The 15,567-nt window shown below is 40.1% G+C and overlaps 2 protein-coding genes and 2 long non-coding RNA genes across 32 annotated transcripts in view; 2 read left to right on the top strand and 2 right to left on the bottom strand.

Moving 5' to 3' along the window:
* EFCAB5 (EF-hand calcium binding domain 5) overlaps positions 1 to 3,111 on the top strand; it is an 88,689-nt gene extending 85,578 nt beyond the window's left edge. Inside the window, exon 22 of the mRNA XM_086359929.1 lies at positions 2,506 to 3,111. Coding sequence (XP_086216055.1) covers positions 2,506 to 2,696 — 191 coding nt within the window. The 3' untranslated portion in view covers positions 2,697 to 3,111. The remainder of the gene's footprint in view (positions 1 to 2,505) is intronic.
* On the bottom strand, positions 782 to 12,120 carry LOC147352404 (uncharacterized). 2 transcript variants are annotated; one of them, XR_015148152.1, is made up of 2 exons: positions 11,983 to 12,120; positions 782 to 1,052 (listed from the first exon to the last, which is right to left on the bottom strand). It is a non-coding gene; the product is annotated as an uncharacterized LOC147352404 (long non-coding RNA). The 2 variants fall into 2 exon arrangements; XR_015148151.1 differs by having other exon boundaries at positions 782 to 999.
* A 33-nt stretch (positions 12,121 to 12,153) lies between these two features.
* On the bottom strand, positions 12,154 to 12,755 carry LOC147352403 (uncharacterized). The gene is made up of 2 exons (XR_015148154.1): positions 12,700 to 12,755; positions 12,154 to 12,291 (listed from the first exon to the last, which is right to left on the bottom strand). It is a non-coding gene; the product is annotated as an uncharacterized LOC147352403 (long non-coding RNA).
* Positions 12,157 to 15,567, top strand: part of NSRP1 (nuclear speckle splicing regulatory protein 1) — a 62,562-nt gene continuing 59,151 nt past the window's right edge. For 17 of the 28 annotated variants that reach the window (XR_015148126.1, XR_015148139.1, XR_015148129.1 and 14 more), the window contains exons 1-3: positions 12,157 to 12,210; positions 12,606 to 12,672; positions 13,372 to 13,468. Coding sequence is in view for 1 of the 28 variants with exons in the window: in XM_086359923.1 (XP_086216049.1) it covers positions 12,191 to 12,210; positions 13,372 to 13,468 (117 nt within the window). In the remaining 27 variants the exon portion in view is untranslated. Of the gene's footprint in view, positions 12,211 to 12,605; positions 12,673 to 12,762; positions 12,893 to 13,371; positions 13,469 to 15,567 lie in introns of those variants that run through there. The other 11 variants (XR_015148144.1, XR_015148149.1, XR_015148145.1 and 8 more) reach the window with 3 other exon arrangements.

The following is a 15,567-nucleotide window of genomic DNA, read 5'->3' as shown; positions in this document are numbered from 1 at the left end:
AACAATATTTAAAATCTTTTATTAATCAATAATGTGTATACATGTGTGCTCAGTCATGTCTGACCCTTTGCAACCCCATGGTCTGTAGCACACCAGGCTCCACCGTCCCTGGGATTCTCCAGGCAAGAACACTGGAGCGGGTTGCCATTTCCTTCTCCAATGCATGAAAGTGAAAAGTGAAAGTGAAGTCGCTCAGTCGTGTCCGACTCTTAGCGACCCCATGGACTGAAGCCTACCAGGCTCCTCTGTCCGTGGAATTTTCCACGCAAGAATACTGGAGGGGTTACCATTTCCTACTCCAGAGGATATTCCGTACCCAGGGATCAAACCCATGTCTCTTGCATCTCCGAAATTGGCAGGTGGATTCTTTACCACTACACCACCTGGGAAGCCCTTTTATTTGATTATAAATATCATGTAATGGTTTGATTCAAGTCAAATCAATAAACATTTATTGGGTTAGGAACTGTATTAGCCACTAGAAGTAACAAAAAAGTTAAACATAGACCCGAGGGTAGAAGGGACCTGAAAGAATTAACATATTTTTTTGAGCAACTACTCTTTGACAGGTTTTTGCATGTCTTTCCTCTTTGATCCCCATAACAATTCTGAGGTATCTGTTATGTGGACGAAGAAACAGGCTCAAGGCAATTAAGTGACTTTTCAAGGTCACAAAACTAGTTGGAGTTGAGCCAAGATTAGAACCCAGATCTGTTTAAGTACATTCTCTTTCCATTGGACCATTCTATTTGAATAGTCATTGACTGACTCCTGAAAAAAGTAATTTTTTAAAAAATTTTATTTATTCTTTGTTGTCCTGGTCTTCCTTGCTGTGCGTGGGTGTTCTCTACTTGTGGTGAGTGGGGAATACTCTTTGTTGAGGTGCACAGACTTCTCACTGCAGTGATTTCTCTTGTTGTGGAGCACCGGCTCTAGGCACATGGGCTTCAGTAGTTGTGGCTCCTGGACTTTAGTTGCTCCATGGCACGTGGAATCTTCCTGGACCAGGGATGGAAACCATGTCCCTTGCATGGTAGGTGGACTTCTATCCACTGTACCACCAAGGAAGTCCCAAAAGTAATTTTTAAAAATAGTTTGCAGTTTAACAAATGAAATATTTTGGTGTGCAGTGATTATAGCTTTAAAAATAATTTTTAATTAGGAAATATTTCAAACATAGAGGTTAGAGACTAATACCTGTGTAGTCATTACAGAACCATATTCTTAATATGTTTTTGAGCCAGACTTTTTTTAAAGAAAGAAAACATTACAGGAACAGTTGAGAATTTCTATGCTTCTCCCATATTTCATTCTCTTCTTCTCCTCCCTAGAGCTAATACTATTATGAATTTGGTGTTTATCAGTTTTATGCATGATTTCTACTTTTACTACATGCCCATGAATCCATAAACAATATAATATTATTTTACAGGTTTTAAAATTGTTTTTAACTGTATCCAAAAGAACATATTATTATACAGCTTATTTTTGTTCTCAACAGTATGTTTTTAAAAACATAGTCACTGCTGAGTCTTAGTCGTGGCATGTGGGATCTAGTTCCTTGACCAGGGATGGAACTCAAGCCCCTTGCATTGGGAGCTAGGAGTCTTAGCCACTGGACCACCAGGGAAGTTCCCTTAACAATATGTTTTTGAAATATCCACAATGACGTATGTAGCTCAGCTCTAGTTCTTTGTTAAACGCTGCATGCTGCTGCTGCTGCTGCTAAGTCGCTTCAGTTGTGTCTGACTCTGTGTGACCCCATAGATGGCAGCCCACCAGGCTCCCCTGTCCCTGGATTCTCCAGGCAAGAACACTGGAGTGGGTTGTCATTTCCTTCCCCAATGCATGAGAGTGAAAAGTGAAAGTGAAGTCGCTCAGTCGTGTCCGACTCTTAGGGACCCCATGGACCCATTTAGGATCATCTAAATACATAAAGCAAATATTAACAGACCTAAAAAATATATAGCAACATAGTAATAGTAGAAAATAGTAGAAAAATTTAATACCCTATTTTCATCAATGGATAGATCATCCAGATAATCAACAGGGAAACATCAGCCTTAAATAAAACATTAGACTAAATTTACTTAGCAGACAAATACTGAATATTCTAACCAAATGCAGCAGAATTCACATTCTACTAAAGAGCACATAAAACATTCTCCAGGATAAGTCATTAAACAGGTCATTAAATTTGGTCATATTGAATATGTTAAATGCTGCATAGGGTTCCATTATAGGGCTTCCCTGGTGGCTCATATGGTAAAGAACTCACTTGGAATGCAGGAGACCCAGGTTTGAGCCCTGGGTTGAGATCCATTATATGAATATACCAAAATTAATTTATCCATTTTCCTATAATTACATAAACAGGATTCTGCTATGGTTTTGACTCAAAATATATCTAATGAACTTTTGTCATAATTTTTCTTATATCTCAGTATTAAAATATATTTCAGTAATAAAAGTACAAAACTAACACTTTTTTTTTTTTTGGTACAGATCATTCTCGAATTGAAGTATGGAAATTTGGTAATTCTGCCATCGAATACTTATACCACTGGGCACACATCTGTTTAGCTCTCATAAAACTAAACAAAAAAATAAGTAGTGCTATTCCCCCCCCACTGCCATCCAAGACTGACTCCTGTGTGTATGCAAAAATGCCAGGGGGAAGCTTGCCAGGGAAATGATAATGGAATTGCTACTATATTTAGGGTATTTTTGTCATGTTCAGTTTTGCTTGTTAACTATAAAAATATTTTCAATTGGAAAGGAGTGCCACATAAACATATTTTTCTCCTAGACCTTTACCTCAGCACTTTCTAAAACCAAAAGTGCCTCCGAGGGAGAAATTTGATCTAAGAAAATTTGCAGTTAAGGTAGCCATAACCAAATGTATGTTAAAGAACATATTTTAAAGTTTCTTTTTAGTTTTAGCATTTTATCTGCTGTGGGCCTATTATGGTTGGTTGAGTGAGTTATTGCAATTCTTTTCAGGTACAAAGTAAAGAACAGATGAGTATTTAGGGGGAAAATGGCAGTTTTTACATCAAAAGAGCACAGTTTTTACATCAAAAAAATATAATAAAGATTTTAAGAAATGGACTGGGAATTGTTTTTCTAATTTTTCAAAGGCTTTTATGAGCACCACATCCTCTCTGCTCCCATCTCCACTCCCTCACCCCCACTTACCCTAACAAGTTTAAAAGTTATTTCAATAAATAGAAAATCTGGGGAAATGTTTGCCCATGACTCATGGGAAAAAAACCTTTTTCTTTTATAACAAAATCTTCATGAGTTCAAGAACTGCAGAATTTATATTTATTTAAATCTTGTTATTACAGCAAACTTTACTGCCCTGTTGTGAGATTTCATCTTTGCAGTAAGATATCTGATGACAGAGTCCATTTTTAATAAAATTTTGGGAAATTAAACTTCATTTTCTTTATTTGGTTGACAAAATGTAATGCGTTCCAAACATCTTATAATTTGAGACTGGAGGTCCCTTTCTAACCTCCGGTGATAAGATGGCAATGTTATTTACCAGCCCTCATCTCTTGCCTGGTCCCATGCCCAGTTTTAACCTATAACCCTGTTTCATATTTGGAAGTGAGCTTTTCAGGGCATTAGCTGCAACATTTCTAGGAACAATGTTCTTGAAGATATTAAACTGATAGCCACACACTCTAATGGCTTCAGAACAAGCTTTTAAGGGGTCCACTGTGAATACAAATAGCATTTTAGGCAGCAAGGAGGGAAAATTTTTGCAGACTGTGACCTGTTGATCCATCGTGATGGGAATTAAGTTATTAATAACTAAATGGCATGCAGCTTAATGATAACAAATATCACACATCTGCATGACATTTTATCTTGAAGTATTTTCACATCCTAGCTCATCTGATCCTCCCAAACATGCAGGGTTGGCAGACTCAATATGATTATCCCCATTTCATAAACAAGGAAATAAGCTCAAAGAGTGAGTTAGCTAGGTTACAATGAGTAAGAGGCACCCACGTGTCCTGTTGGGCTTCCCTAGTGGCTCAGAGGGTGAAGCATTTGCCCACAATGCAGGTGAGCTGGGTTCGATCCCTGGGTCGAGAAGATCCCCTGGAGAAGGAAATGGCAACCCACTCCAGTACTCTTGCCTGGAAAATGCCATGGACAGAGGAGTCTGGTAGGCTACAGTCTCCATGAGTCGCATAGGACTGAGCAACTTCACATGTCGACTTCTGTTTTATTGCTTTTGGCAGTACGCTAGATATTTCATCAACACTTTCCAAACTTCACTAGGCTAACAATTGTGCTATCATTCTTTTGGGAATGACTTTATTTACTTTTAATCTATTTATTTGTTTGCTTGCCCCAGGTCTTAGTTTTGGCATGCGGGATCTTGAGTTGCAACATGTGAACTCTTACTTGTAGCACATGAGATCTACTTCCCTGACCAAGGATTGAACCTGGGCCCCCTGTATTGGGAGTGTGGAGTCTTAGCCACTGGACCACCAGGCAAGTCCCTGGAAACTACTTTAAAATTAAGCAACCGACAAGGCAGATTGCTTGGATTTATTTGACTATCATTCAAGTAAAATCCTATCCCTTGACACCAGATACTTATTTTTTTAGTGAAGAGGATGTTATTTGTACTTGACTAAAATTTAGATGTTGATTTATGGTTAAGTCTATTTATTTGACTCAGTAGATTTATTGATTTACTTGTATTTACATATACTTCAGAAGCTCAGACTTGATTAACTGGTTATTTTTTTAGATTTCTCTATAGCTTATAGGTAACAATGGAGAAGGCAATGGCACCCCACTCCAGTACTCTTGCCTGGAAAATCCCATGGACGGAGGAGCCTGGTAGGCTGCAGTCCATGGGGTCCCTAAGAGTCAGACATGACTGAGCAACTTCACTTTCACTTTTCACTTTCATGCATTGGAGAAGGAAATGGCAACCCACTCCAGCGTTCTTGCCTGGAGAATCCCAGGGACGGGGGAGCCTGGTGGGCTGCCGTCTATGGGGTCGCACAGAGTTGGACACGACTGAAGCAACTTAGCAGCAGCAGCAGCATAGGTAACAATGACACTGCATACTGAAGACCTTCCATATCACTTTCTTTTATATTAATAATTACAGCTTTCCATGGTCCAGGAGCAAAATAAATGTTCCAAGACAATGATATTGGAATTCAATTGGAAGTCCCTATTGGCCCTTTTAACAGCTTTATTGAAATATAACACATATACTATATAATTCACATACTTAAAGTGTACAACTAAATGGTTTTTAAGTATATTCACATAATTGTGGAACTATTCACAACAATTTCAGAAGACTTTCATCACCCCCATAAAAAACGCCATACCTTTAGCAATACTCCCCATTTTTCTCACTCCAGTCTTAGGCAACTACAAATCTTGCTTTTTCTATGGGTTTGTCTATTCTGGATATTTTATATAAAAAGAATTCTATGTGGTCTCTTGAGACTGACTTCCCATTCCTTCCTAATCTAAATGTGATCAAGCAACCAGTAGCCCTTAACTTCTACAGACATTCTCAATTACTGACTCAGAAGACCCTTTGCAGGTAATTTAGGGACTTTTCATTCCTCTTCTGTAAGGTTTTTATGCAATGCCACTCCACCTAACCCCACCCTGCGTGAGTACTAAGTCACTTTAATCGTGTCTGACTGTGTTACTCTATGAACCATAGCCTTCTGGGCTCCTCTGTCCATGGAATTCTCCAGGCAAGAATACTGGAGTGGGTTGCCCGCCTCCAGATCTTCCTGACCCAGGGATCGAACCCATGGTCTCTTACATCTCCTGCATTAGGCAGGCAGGTTCTTTACCACTAGCGCCACCTGGGAAGCCCTAACCCCACCCTACATCATCCTTAACTCTATGTTCCTGCTCCCCCCCACATGATCTTATTATAAAGACCTCAATAGACAAGCTCAATTAATTAAATACTGCCTATTTCTTTCTCCTGTAGGTATTGTAATTCCCCTTGGTGGGTGTTCCATCTCCTAGTCATTACCCTATTTTACCTTTGCTCAGTCTACTGCCTGAGCTTAAACTGTCCTGCCCACAGATCGTAACTGGTGAAACACTCGAGGTGGCCAAGTTTTGTTCCATGTGACCCTGATTCTGTAGCCACAGCTGTTCGAATTGGGGTTGACCACTTGCCAAAGGGAGACCAATTTGTGAAATAGTCTAATATAAAAAGCACCCAAACCATTGACAAACCAAATTGGGAAATAGCAATAGAGCAGTGTCTAGAAGGGTGTTTTTTAGAGAGGCCAAAAATGTCACCATAGGCTTTAAACAAATTGAAGCATGCTGCCATGCAGACACCACAAGTTAGCCGAACCTGTAGGCTGAGAAAAGCGAGTACAGTTGACTCTTGAACAACACTGGAGTTAGGGGTGAACCACCCAATGTGCAGTCAAAAATGCACGTACATCTCTGGTCAGCCTTCTGCCTCTGGGGATTCAACTAACCATGGATCTGTAGTTATTCAGTACGTATTTACCGGGAAAAAAAAAAAATCCATGTGTGAGTAGAGCCAAGAAGTTCAAACCTGTTCTAGAGACAACTGTAGTTGGTTAGGGAAGAGTGCGCACAAAAGGAAGCAGAGAATGAAAGAGTAGGGATAAGTAATACTAGTGTCAAAAAGTTAAATCAAGATCCTTAAGTTTGGGTGCTGAGGGTCCTACAGTTGTCTTGCATCCAAGTCTAGTTGACTGTTCTGTGCTTGAAATCTTATCTCTGCAAGACTAAGACAGAATTCTCTGTTGTGTAACAGAAGTATGGGAGTGATGATGCTGCCTTTTACTGGCTTACTCTGCTTCTGTCATTACAACTTCTCCCATTAAAGATCCCAAATACAGATTCAAAATATTAGAAGACTTCTTCAAGTCTCTGGTCCACTGTAGCAACTACTTGCCTTGCTGCAAACCAGGCCAAGTAATTGAAGAACTCAAACTCTCTGCAACACTGAGAAATCAGCCCTCTAGCTTTGGGAAAACCTCACAACTGCTTCATTACAACAGCCTGTAGGCAACAGGAGAATACAGAATCCAATATTCCAATTTAGAAGTTCGAATTATATAGGATATTGAGCCTATGATTTTGTGTAACTAATTCTCCACTCATTCTCTTTAAGAAGCAGATAGCCCAGGCCGGGGCGGGGCGGTGGGGGGGGCGGCTTTATTATTTACCCTTTACTGATTCTTTTTAAGCAAAGTAACACATGCTCATAGTTTAAAGAATCCTCTGTCATACAAGGTACGTCAAAACCAGAGCATTTCCCAGCTCCACCTTACCCCTATTTTCCTTGCTTCTGAGTCAACTATTTTCAATTCGTTTAGCTCAAGAGTTAATAAACAGTACAAGCTAAATCTAGCCAGTTGCCTGTCATGATAGTTTTATTAGAAAAGTCATGCCCAAATGGTCTGTGACTTCTCTCACACCCCTGGGCAGAGTTGAGTAGCTGCCAGAGACTTCTGACCCATAAAATCTAAAGATTTACTATTTGACCTTCTGCACAGAAAGTTTGCCAACCTGTTTTGGCTGTAGTTTTGACATGCACCTCCATGTTGCAAAATAACATGCCATGTGGCTTTTTTTTTTTCCCGAATTAGGCAGTATTTATTAACCTCCCAGAATGCAAGAGATTTAGCTCCTTCCTCAGCGTGTGCATCCCCCTCTCCACACACACACTTCCTACTCCTTCATTCTTCCCAACTACCTTGTAATTTAGATCAGAATAGCTGCTTATTCAGTGTTTGCATTATCATGATCATGTATGCTTATTTAGGACTTAGCCATGTGGTAAGTTATAATTATTTCTCTTTTCATGTTGACACATTTATTATATACAGGATATGATATAAAGTATACATGTAAACAACCAGATAGAGATATATAGGTGAGGTCAGGAAGGGTATTTCTGTCCTCATCAAGTTGGGGTGCACCATCCTCATGGCAGGTGGATATTTTCACCAACCCAGAAGCTCTCAGAATTCCATATATTGGGTTTTCTTAATGGAAACTTCATTATGTAGGCAAGACCAATCATTAATTTGGTTTAAAACCCTCTCTCCTTCCCTGAGGATAGGGGTGGGAAAGAAAATTCCAAGCTTCTAATTATGATGTGGTCTCTCTGGTGATAAGCTCCCATCAGATGCTATCCAGGGTTACCTCATTGAAACAAAAACCCTATCACTCAGAGAACCAGGGACCAGGGTCAAAGATCAAATAGCAAAACACAAATTGCTCTTCGTGCTTTTATTACTCAGGAAATCACAAGGGTTTTAGGAGATCTGTACCAGGAATCAGGGACAGAAAGCAATGTATGTCTCTATATTTTTTTTCCCTCATTTTTATTTTTGGCTGCACTGGGTCTTCGTTGCTGTACATGGGCTTTCTCTAGTTGCATGGTGAGTGGGGGCTACCCTTTAGTTACAGTGCGTGGGTTTCTCATCACAGTGGCTTCTCTTGCTGTGGAGGAAGGCTCTAGGGCCCTGGGGCTTCGGCAGTTGCAGTGTGTATGCTCAGTAGTTGTGGCATTTGCTTAGCTGCCCCGTGGCATGTGGGATCTTCCCAGACCAGGGACTGAACCTGTGTACCCTACACTGACAGGTGGATTCTCAACCACTGCACCACCAGAGAAGTCCATACATGTATGTATGTATACATATATATAGATAGATAGATAGATCCTTTTATTACACTGTGCCCCAAGATTTCATATCTGGCTTCTGTCTGGCCTTACCCTAATCACTTTGGGGGAAAAAAAAAGACATTCAGCACATTCCTATATGCAAAGTTATATAATTCCTATAATAGTATGTTTCAGCATTAATTCATTTAAGAGTGGATCTTAAAGTGTGGTTTGTGGACTCCTGCAGGTCCCTAAAACACTTTGGGGATTTTCCAGGTCAAAACTATATTTCTAACAATGCTAGGACATTATTTGCCTTTTTTCACTCTTATCCTCACAACAGTGTGCAAGAGAACTTTCCAGAGCCTTCTTGATGTGTGATGATGTAATTGTTCTGACAGTTAATAGAACATGTGTGGATTCTTTTAACTTTTTTCTTCTAGTTTTATTGAGATACAATTAATATACAGCACTGTATAAGTTTATAGTGTATAGCATAATAATTTGACATATATATTATGAAAAGATTACAGTAAATTTAGTGAACATCCATCATCTCATAAATACAAAATAAAAACTATTTTTCCTTATGACGAGAACTCTTAGGATTTACTCTGTGAACAACTGTCATATATAACATACAGCAAGTCAATTATATTAATCATGTTATGCATTACATCCAAATACTTATTTATCTGGAACTTTGTACCCTTTGACCACCTTCATCCAATTCCTCCTTCCACTACCCCACCCCTTCCTGCTTAAAAAAAAAAAAAAAAAATTATACTACACAAAGATATAAAGATCTACACAAAGATACAAAGACACAAGAAATGGTAAACCTGTGGAATAACATTTTTCTTATTTAAAAATATTCTTAAAGGGTAATTGTTTAAAGAAAAATAATAATTTATTGTGCATTTATAAGATTGTTAGAAGTTATAACAATGCTGTGACAAAATACAGCACAAAGTTTCAGAGAGGGAAATTGGAAGTATACTTTTTAAAGTTTTTGAGTGGTACATTGTTACTTGAAGATAGATTGTGACAAAGATGTATACTAGGAAACTTACTCTTGCCTGGAAAATCCCATGAACAGAGGAGCCTGGTGGGCTGCAGTCCATGGGGCCGCTAAGAGCCGGACACGACTGAGTGACTTCACTTTCACTTTTCACTTTCATGCATTGGAGAAGGAAATGGCAACCCACTCCAGTGTTCTTGCCTGGAGAATCCCAGGGATGGGGGAGCCTGGTGGGCTGCCGTCTCTGAGGTCGCACAGAGTCGGACACGACTGAAGCGACTTAGCAGCAGCAGCAGCAGCAGCAAACTTATAGCAAAACCTCGCCAAAAAACATAAAAAAAAAAAGCCAAGTATGGCCAATAAACCAACAAAGAAATTGAATCATAAAAATCTTAAGCTAAGTCGTAAAAATTTATTGATTAATCCAAAGTCAAGGGGAAAGTGGCAGAGGAGGGTACAAAGGACAGACAGGAAAAAGAAAAAACAAACTGCAACTACACTAATACTTGCGTTAATGAAAACGTTCTACATACCAACTTAAAAGGAAGAAATCGCCATACTGGATAAAAAGCAACACCCAACAATATGCTAGCAACAAGAGATCCACTTTATATTAAAAGTTATATATTATATGAAAAGACACAAATTGATTAGGTTAAAAGTAAAAGGATGGGAAAGCATATACTATGCTAAAAACCAATGCTGGTTATAAATACTAATATTAGATTAAGTAGATAAAAAACAAATAAAGAGGATCCTTTTTTAATGGTATGCTGCTGCTGCTAAGTCGCTTTAGTCTTGTCCGACTCTGTGCGACCTCATAGACGGCAGCCTACCAGGCTCTGCCGTCCCTGGGATTCTCCAGGCAAGAACACTGGAGTGGGTTGCCATTTCCTTCTCCAATGCATGAAAGTGAAAAGTGAAAGTGAAGTCGCTCAGTCGTGTCCGGCTCTTAGTGACCTCATGGACTGCAGCCTACCAGGCTCCTCCGTCCATGGGATTTTCCAGGCAAGAGTCCTGGTGTGGGGTGCCATTGCCTTCTCCTCTTAATGCTATAGGGGTCAATATAAAAGGACACAACAACTCTAAATGTTTAAATATGTAGAAGGGAAAGTTAGTCGCTCAGTCACATTCAACTTTTTGCTACCTCGAGGATGTAGCCCGCCAGGCTCCTCTGTCCATGGAATTCTCCAAGCAAGAATACCGGAGTGGGTAGCCATTCCCTTCTCCAAGGGATATTCCCCACCCAGGGATTGAAACTGGGTCTCCAGCATTGCAGGCAGATTCTTTACCATTTGAGCCACCAGGGAAGCCCAAGTATCTAATAACAAAACTTCAAAATGCAGTACGTGAAACAAAACCCGACAGGAGTAAAAGGGGAAATAGACAAATCCACAACTACACTTGGAGGTTTAAACGTCCTTCTGTCCGCAGTTCACAAGATCTCTTCGACTACTGTACAACTAGTTTGGCATGGGCCGAGAAACAGTGGGTTCACACGTGAAATGTGATTAAAATTTTTTTTAATATCATGTATGATTTTATTTTCTATACCCAGTGGCACTATAGTATTGTTATTCATCACTACTGTCCAATAGTAATATACTTAGCATATGGATTTTCATCTTCTATCAAGTTACCCTAAGCCAGGTATGGGTGCGTGCTCAGTCATGTCCGACCCTTTGCGATCCATGGGGTCTCTAAGAGTCGGACACGACTGAGCGACTTCACTTTCCCTTTTCACTTTCATGCATTGGAGAAGGAAATGGCAACCCACTCCAGTGTTCTTGCCTGGAGAATCCCAGGGACGGGGGAGCCTGGTAGGCTGCCGTCTATGTGGTCGCACAAAATCGGACACGACTGAAGCGACTTAGCACAGCACAGCACAGACTGTAGCCCACCAGGCTGCTCTGTCCATGGAATTTTCCAGGCCAAGAATAGTGGAGTGGGTTGTCATTTCCTCCTCCAGGGAATCTTTTCCACCCAGGGATACTTACACTGAACACCCCACGGTGTTCAAAAAATACCTTGTTAAAAAAACACATTGTTTAAAAAAAAAAAAAAAACACACTCGACAGCCTAGAGCAGTTGTTTTCAAACTAGAGTATCAGGATTATCTGGTGGACTTGTTAAAATTCAGATTTCCAGGCCCATCCCAGCGTTTCTGATTCCGTAGGTACGGGACAGGGCCAAAATTTTCCATTTCTAACAAATTGCCGGGGGATGCCAATTCCCGGGACCACACTCTTGGAATCACTGGCCTAAAATTTTGTTATTCCTTTCTTACCACTGATTTCGAGGCAATCCGTCGGTTTTCAAACAATTCCCAAGGATAAAGACTCCATTCCCAGCAATGCGAAAGTAACCCAAAGTCAAACCCAGCGGCTACGCGAGGTCTAGGCCGGCCAAAGCCCCGCGAGAATTCGCGTGATGACGCCAGCGTCTGCATCAGCGTTACGTCGGCGTCGGCCACGTTCAGCGGAGACGGGAGCAAGATGGCGATTCCGGGCAGGCAGTGAGTGATCCGGGAGTTAGGGTCAGACTGGGGAGTGAGATACCACGGCGACTGTGTCTTTGGCCGAGGAGTAGAAGTGCGCTGGAAGTGAAGGGGCTGTGTCGTCAGGGATAGAGGCGGGGAAAGCGAGAAATCCCGAGGAACATATATTCCCATCCCCCCACACATTTTGCAGGATGGAAGCCCGAAGTTTGAGGGAGAAACTTGTGAGGAAATAAAGGAAGTTAGGCTGAGGGGCAGAGAGCGAGACTTTTCTATTTTCCAAAAGCTCGGTCTGAGGCCCCTCAGTCTTGCTTCCTACCCCGCGCTTGAGTTTCTCCCCGGTTGGATGCTTTCAGGGGAAATGAGAAGAGACAATTCCTGGCTTTCTTAGAGGGCCTTGTTCTCCTTGGCAGCTCAAGTTCTGATTCCCGCCCTCCCTTCTCGGTTTAGGAATGTTGTGCTGAGAAGCCACAAAAAAGGGTAGGCACATAGGGAATTGGGGTATACCTTGCCGTAAAAGAGAAATGTTACATGTTTTTGGAAGCTTTACCTTACATATATAATCCTCAGTTGTGATGCGGCTTCCCGTTTTATCTGCATCTTAAAGGCCCAAACGTGAGAAACCAATTGAGTTGGGTCTGATGGGATGGTTCTTTCAGGTGCTCCAAGACAAAGCACGTGAGCTTTATAAAGTGTAATGGTAATTCGCCCCATAGCTACTTGGGTTTCTCAGTTAATGTAATCTTTAAAAAATTTTAATGGATGACATTAATCTTTAATTAACTTCTTTAAAATGATATATACCCAGTAAGGGGTGGGGGGAATGTTTTCTTGACTCTTGTTAGGCCACAAGGATAATATAGAGTCTTTTTCTTCTTAGTGGACGTCAACTGAGCTTTCCACTAACTTTTTTTTTTTAAACTTTCCTATCGTTTCACTATCTAAAACTTCTAAACTCTTCATTCACTTCTCTTCTTTAACCTAGAATGATAGTTTAAAAATCTTTAGTGCATTTTGAAGCTTTTAGATCGTTGAAAATCAGAACCAGGGTTGTATGATCATAGGCGCTGTGACATGTTTTGACTTGGTAGCTTCATCCCAAAGAGGTAGTGGATGTATTACTGTTTTAACATTTAAGTATAATGATGTAATTTCTATTTCAAAACAAAAAATATGCAGGTATGGGCTTATTTTGCCAAAGAAGGCACAGCAGTTGCACCCTGTTTTGCAAAAACCTTCAGTGTTTGGGAATGATTCTGATGATGATGATGATGAGGTAAGGGAAACTTTTTCTAAGGCATTGTTGGAAATGTTTTTGTTTTTAAATTGAACTTATGAATTTGATATCTTTGCTTGCTTCAAATGTTTTGTTAGTACAGTGTATCTGTAGCATAATTTACAGAAGTATCAAAGGAATATTTAAAGAAGAAAGCGCTATTGGTGGTTTGGTGTGTTTTTTTTTTTTTTTGGTAAGTGATAAATGGATAATCCAAGAGATTTTCTTTCAACAGCTATGAACTTCAGCTATTTTTAAGCAGTTAGACAAAGTAATTTCACACAACTAATACTGGTACAACAAAATTGTTAGTGTAAAGATCCTAGGAAATAAGCTATTGAGATGTCACCAATTTCCTAGAAATTTTTATCAGCAAAATAGTTTCTTGTGAGATGATTTTTGTAATTATTCAGTATCTGCTAAATGTAATTACTCAGTGTAGTTATGGTAGTGTGTAAAGTTAGCATTGATAATACTACAATAACATCTAATATGAACATTCTGTGTTTTAGCAGCCAAAACAGTGTTTTTCTATGAAGCCCACAGTTCTTAACAAGCATATCAAAATAAGCACATGCTTCCAAATGTGTGAAATTTGAAATTAATAGATTTTAAGTGTGTAAAATATTAAATTCATGGATTTTAAGTGTATGGGTTGATGACTTTTGACAAATACATATGCCTCAAAGTGGAAGTGTTAGTTGCTCAGTCATGTCCAACTCTTTGCAACCTCATGGACTGTATCCTATTAGCCTCCTCTGTCCATGGAAGAATTCTCCAGACAAGATTACTGGAGTGAGTTGCCATTCCTTTCTCCAGGGAATCTTCCTGACTCAGGGACTGAACCCAGATTTCCTTCATTGCAGGCGGATTCTTTACCATCTGAGCCACCAGTCAAGATGTAAAACATTTCGCTCTTCCCTGAAAGTTCTTTCATACCTCTTTGCAGTTAATTTACTTTCCCATATTTTGCCCCAGACAACTATTTCATTGTGGTTTTGATTTGCATTTTGATGATGACCTATGATTTCGGCCATTTACGTATCATCTTTAGAGAAATGTCTGTTGGCATAATGTGCCTAGATTTTTGGGGGGGGGGCCTAGTTTTTAATTGGGTTATTTGTCATTTTGCTATGAGTTGTAAGATTCCTTTGTATGTTCTAGGTACAGATCACTTGGTGGTGGTGGTGGTTTAGTTGCTAAGTCATGTCCGACTCTTGTGACCCCACGGACTGTAGCCTGCCAGGCCCCTCTGTCCATAGGATTCTCCAGGCAAGAATAAGTTATTAGATGTAATTTGTAAATATTTTCTCCCATTCTGTGGATTGTTCTTTCACTTTCTTGACAATGTCCTTTGAAGTACAAAAGTTCAATTTTGAGGAAGTCCGGTATATTTTTTTCCTTTAGTTGTTACTGCTTTGGTGTCATTACCTAAGAAACCATTGCTTAATCCAAGGTCAAGGTTTATGCATATGCTTTTGTCTAAGAATTGTGTAGTTCTTCAGATTACATCTGTGGTTCATTTTGAGTTAAATTTTGTATTTGATATGAGATAGAGGGTTTCATTTCATTCTTTGCATGTGGAGGGATATCCAGTTGTCTCAATACCATTTGTTGAAGGCTCTTCCCCACTGAATTGACAGTACCCTTGTGGTTTGTTTTAATGTACATTCAGACAGTTCAGTCGCATAGTGGTGTCTGACTCTTTGTGACCCCATGGACTGCAGCACGCCATGCTTCCCTGTCCATCACCAACTCCCAGAGCTCGCTCAAACTCATGTCCATCAAGTCGGTGATGCCATCCAACCATCTCACCCTCTGTCGTCCCCTTTTCTTCCTGCTTTCAATCTTTCCCAGCATCAGGGTCTTTTCCAGTTAGTCAGTTCTTAACATCAGGTGGCCAAAGTACTGGAGCTTCAGCATCATTGCTTCCAATGAATATTCAGGACTGATTTCCTTTAGCATTGACTGGCTTCATCTCTTTGCAGTCCAAGGGACTCTAAGGAGTCTTTTCCAACACCACTGTTCAAAAGCATCAATTCTTTGGTGCTCAGCTTTCGTTATGGTCCAACTCTTGCATCCCTATGTGACTACTGGAA

This window comes from Bos grunniens, chromosome 19, assembly GCF_055505025.1.
Source record: "Bos grunniens cultivar Pamir isolate PY7600 chromosome 19, Bosgru_T2T1.0, whole genome shotgun sequence".
Taxonomy (NCBI): domain Eukaryota; kingdom Metazoa; phylum Chordata; class Mammalia; order Artiodactyla; family Bovidae; genus Bos; species Bos grunniens.
Note: the sequence above shows the minus strand (reverse complement) of the source record. Positions and strands in the feature narration are given on the sequence as shown.